At 39.3% G+C, this 3,768-nt stretch overlaps 1 protein-coding gene across 3 annotated transcripts; it reads right to left on the minus strand.

Moving 5' to 3' along the window:
- Positions 1–422: 422 nt before the first annotated feature.
- Positions 423–3,762, minus strand: LOC122078504. Of its 3 annotated transcripts, none has more exons than XM_042644514.1 (3): positions 2,918–3,762; positions 1,235–1,563; positions 423–1,142 (listed from the first exon to the last, which is right to left on the minus strand). In XM_042644514.1, the coding sequence occupies exons 2-3, from the start codon at positions 1,556–1,558 to the stop codon at positions 567–569; spliced, it is 900 nt and encodes a 299-aa protein (XP_042500448.1). In that variant the 5' UTR covers positions 1,559–1,563; positions 2,918–3,762; the 3' UTR covers positions 423–566. The 3 variants fall into 3 exon arrangements, with proteins under 3 accessions (XP_042500448.1, XP_042500450.1, XP_042500447.1); XM_042644516.1 differs by having other exon boundaries at positions 2,738–3,762; XM_042644513.1 differs by having other exon boundaries at positions 1,235–3,762.
- Between the last annotated feature and the right edge of the window lie 6 nt (positions 3,763–3,768).

The following is a 3,768-nucleotide window of genomic DNA, read 5'->3' on the forward strand; positions in this document are numbered from 1 at the left end:
CTACTTTAAATTCTCCAAGATCCCTATTTAGTAGATTAAGGAGCTCAAAAAGAGGTCAAAGTTTGAGCCTCTAAAAACTGAATGTTAGTTTTCTATCATATGCTGATATCTATCTCATATTCATTAATAGAAACATGAAATGCAGAAATGATGGAAGGAGCTGACAACTGATACACCTAGTTCTTCTTAGCATTATTCTCCAGCTCCCTCCTCAGCTGCAGCGAGAAGTCATCATTGACATCATCATCATCCCAGCCGTCTTTCTCGCTTCTGTTTGACATCATTTCCATCTTCCTTCTCATCCCATTCTGCAAAAAAAAAAAAGGGGGGGGGTAGGCTTCAGCTGAACCGGCCTAAGGCCTTCAATATGTAATCCAATCACAAGAGATGAATACAGTAATCAAGAAAATAGTTACTCACAATTTCAGTCAAACCAACAAGAATAGCCTCCTTGAATACTTAAAACATCCATAATGTGCTAAAACCATTTATCTACATCAATGCGAAATCAAACTTAAAAAGTTAAATCATCCATAAGTACTACATCCAACTAAACACCATCTTCACTATTCTAATATCTCTAGCAACCAAGCCCTTCTTTCAGGAATGCAGACAATGAATGATTGTCTCCATTCTTGATCCTCCCACATACGTTTGACCGCCTTCATGTACAACTCCTTTCTAAGATCAGGTATGGTGTCCAGCAATCTCTGACAGGTAACTATGTTGTAGTCCACAGTCATTGTTGGAGGAGGAGGAGGAGCTGTAGATCTGGCAGAGGTATTGCCCATCCCATTCATTTTCCAAGCACAAAATTTTCTAATGGACAGCAATGCATTTGAAACATCAGCAGTAATACTTCGCTTCCTACGGGTTGATGGCATTCTATCAAGCCTCTGGGTAACACAAAGATGCTCTTCCTCTGCCTCAAAATCTTCTATATCATCCAAATCTCTGTCCATAGGGGTGGGAGTAGGTAGGGCAACATCAATAGGTACTTCATTTGGACCATCATTGACAGAAATCACTAACGCTTGACTGATTCCCAAATCCTCACGTGCATATGAATCTCCAAAGATCAGTTGCAACTCAGGCCAGTAGGGTAATCCATTCCTCTTAAATTTGGACCAGGTTGGGTTTGCCTGAATATTTTATAACAACACATTGTTAGACATGGAATTAAATATAAGCAAACCATTCACTAGTACACAAAATTTTGCAAAGAAAGCTTTACCTGTATAGCCTTTTTCCATACACTGTCATCATTTGTAATTGTCCTAGTGATTGAATTCCATCTAAAACCTGTTGTTTCAAGCAGTTTCTTGAAGCTTTTGTAGTCATTTCGCAACCTGTTCATCTTGTTACGGAGTTGTTCCTTATTGAAAGAACGACCCATACAAGCCTCTAATCGGGTTTTGATATTGTCCCATCCAGCTTTATTGAAAGTAGAATTGGTCTTGTTCCCCTTCTTAACGTTATCTATCATCAACTTAATGAATGCATTCAACTCTTTTGTTCCCCATGCAGTGTAAACGTTGGGGTTTGCATTACTAGCCATTGGGTCTGACATTGATAAAAACAAGAGCTCATGTACAAGAATCAAGAAAAATTCTACTACAATGCTAAATTGAGTCAGCTGGATCCAACAAAAGTTAATTGAAATAATTGAAGAGGACGACACTTCAGTATGGATACAATTATATGAAATCTCACAGAAATAATTTTACAACATCACAATGGCTATAAGATCATAAACAAAGATGTAGAATTCACATAATTTTGAGACGGTTCCAATCAAATATGGTTCAGTCAATTTCAGAAGCAAGAGAATTAAAAGTCTGCCCATGTCAATAGATTCGATACAGTATTAGAAGGACTAAATTCACAATTGTTTCTCTTACCATCTATCCATACCCTACACTGAAATCAGTACAAGTCAACTAGGTTATCAATTCATCATTCAAAGGCATTGTACAATCAGGGAAAAACAGGAGCTCCAAAATCAAGAAGTGGGTCATCTACACTCCATGAGCCATGTACAATTCAGTCAGATTACAGTATGTTCCATCGTCTATACAATACACACTCACTCCCATTCTTAACTTTCATTAATTCCATAAAGCACTTTTAACACAGGTCTCTCTTTGGTCCCAAATTATTTCTCTCGAAGGAATTCCAGTCAGAAGGGAGAATGCATGTAAACACACAGAGAGAGGGAGGGAGGGATGACTAGAACTAGAACAAGAAAAAGATCAATTCAACAAAAACCCAGTTGAAATGAAGGGAAAGAAACCAAATTTCAAAGCTGAAGCAGCACAGTGGAGACAATGGTCCTGTTTCAGTTCCTTACTCAAGGGACTTCTCATGCTTTTTCTTCAATTGTTGGAAGTGCATGAAGGATGATGCATTATACCATGTGACCAACAGTAACCCATTATATGCCTGAAGTAATGAGCTTTACTGATGAAGCAGTTAAACATTCACGATTAACAACAAAACCCCTAAATTTTGCCGTTCAACCCAGAGTATATTGAACCCTAAAAATTATTCAGGTAAAAAAAACTCATCCAACTTTTTTTGTTGGGTAAGAAAATCTCATCTAACAAAGACACATCGAATTTAACCCTAACATCATTGGAATTGGTGACAGGGGATTGAGGAATTGAGCCCCAGATTAGTAAACCCAGAAGAGTATTAAATAAATAAAAAATGTAGGCCTTTTTTTTTTGGAGAGTACCTTTGTAAGTCTTTTTTGAGTGAGCAAGAGGGGATGTTCGAGCTTCGAAGCAAGTTTGTTGCAAAGCTTCGAAGCTCCAACGTGAGCAGGAAGATCACGCTGCACTTGCGGCTTGCTAAGAGAGAGAGAGAGAGAGAGAGAGAGAGAGAGAGAGAAGGGGTCGAGATGGCTGCAACGTACCTACTGGAGTTCTCTTCTTCCTTTGATTTTCTTCAGCGATGAGAGATTGCAGAGAGCTCTCGAGAAGATAGAGAGAAGGGATCTGTGGGGGCCTTGGAGGGTGAGGGTATTTGATCGGGAAGGGGGGATTTTTCCCTCCAATTTTTTTCGTCTCAAATTCTTATCGTACAATGTGAAACAAGCATATTTGTACCGGTTCGTACTGCAGAAACATAAGAACGAACTGGATTTTACCAAACGCAAATCAAAGTTGTTCTTCTGTTCTGTGGAACAGAACTGTTCCCGAGGATGATTACCAAACGAGGCCTAAAGAGCTAGACTCAAATTTGGGTCTCCTACCAAGACAGTCACTCCTTTCTTCCAAATACTGATACCACAGCGATATGATAAAGGTGTATGGAGGCTGTCACATCTCTGATCATTTCTTCTATCTAATCTTGGCTGGCTAAGTGCCTGGGTTTTGTAATAAAGATTTTTATCGATGGCAATTGTCATCTCTGTGTATAGATCTTAGTTCATGTTTGTGTAATTGGGAGAGCTTTTCGGAGAGGGTTCAGTTTCGCAAGCATATAGAAGGGCAGCAATGGAGGCAGTAGAATGCCCATTGATGATCTAGAGCAGCTTCCAAGCTTTGAATTCAAAACAGGGGAGAAGGGAAGCAGAAGCAGTGATTTTGATTCTGCTGTTCCTTGGAACGTTTCAATCTAAGTGAGAAATCCTATTTTTAAGCACAGTTTCATGCTCAATGTGTAGATTCATGGTTGTTGAAGTAACCGATTTGTCCGATCTGTCGCACCATTGTCGATTCTCGGAAGTACGTGAAGCAATTGAAATGAGAGAGGCTAGGCTGC

This window comes from Macadamia integrifolia, chromosome 5 (genome assembly GCF_013358625.1).
Source record: "Macadamia integrifolia cultivar HAES 741 chromosome 5, SCU_Mint_v3, whole genome shotgun sequence".
Taxonomy (NCBI): domain Eukaryota; kingdom Viridiplantae; phylum Streptophyta; class Magnoliopsida; order Proteales; family Proteaceae; genus Macadamia; species Macadamia integrifolia.

What these genes read in the sequence shown, in the direction of transcription:
- LOC122078504 (XM_042644513.1), bottom strand. Translation starts at nt 1,570, where the DNA reads ATGTCAGACCCAATGGCTAGTAATGCAAACCCCAACGTTTACACTGCA. An exon ending in TATGGAAAAAGGCTATACAG is followed by an intron (nt 1,143 to 1,234) that starts GTAAAGCTTTCT and finishes TAAAATATTCAG; the next exon opens with GCAAACCCAACCTGGTCCAA.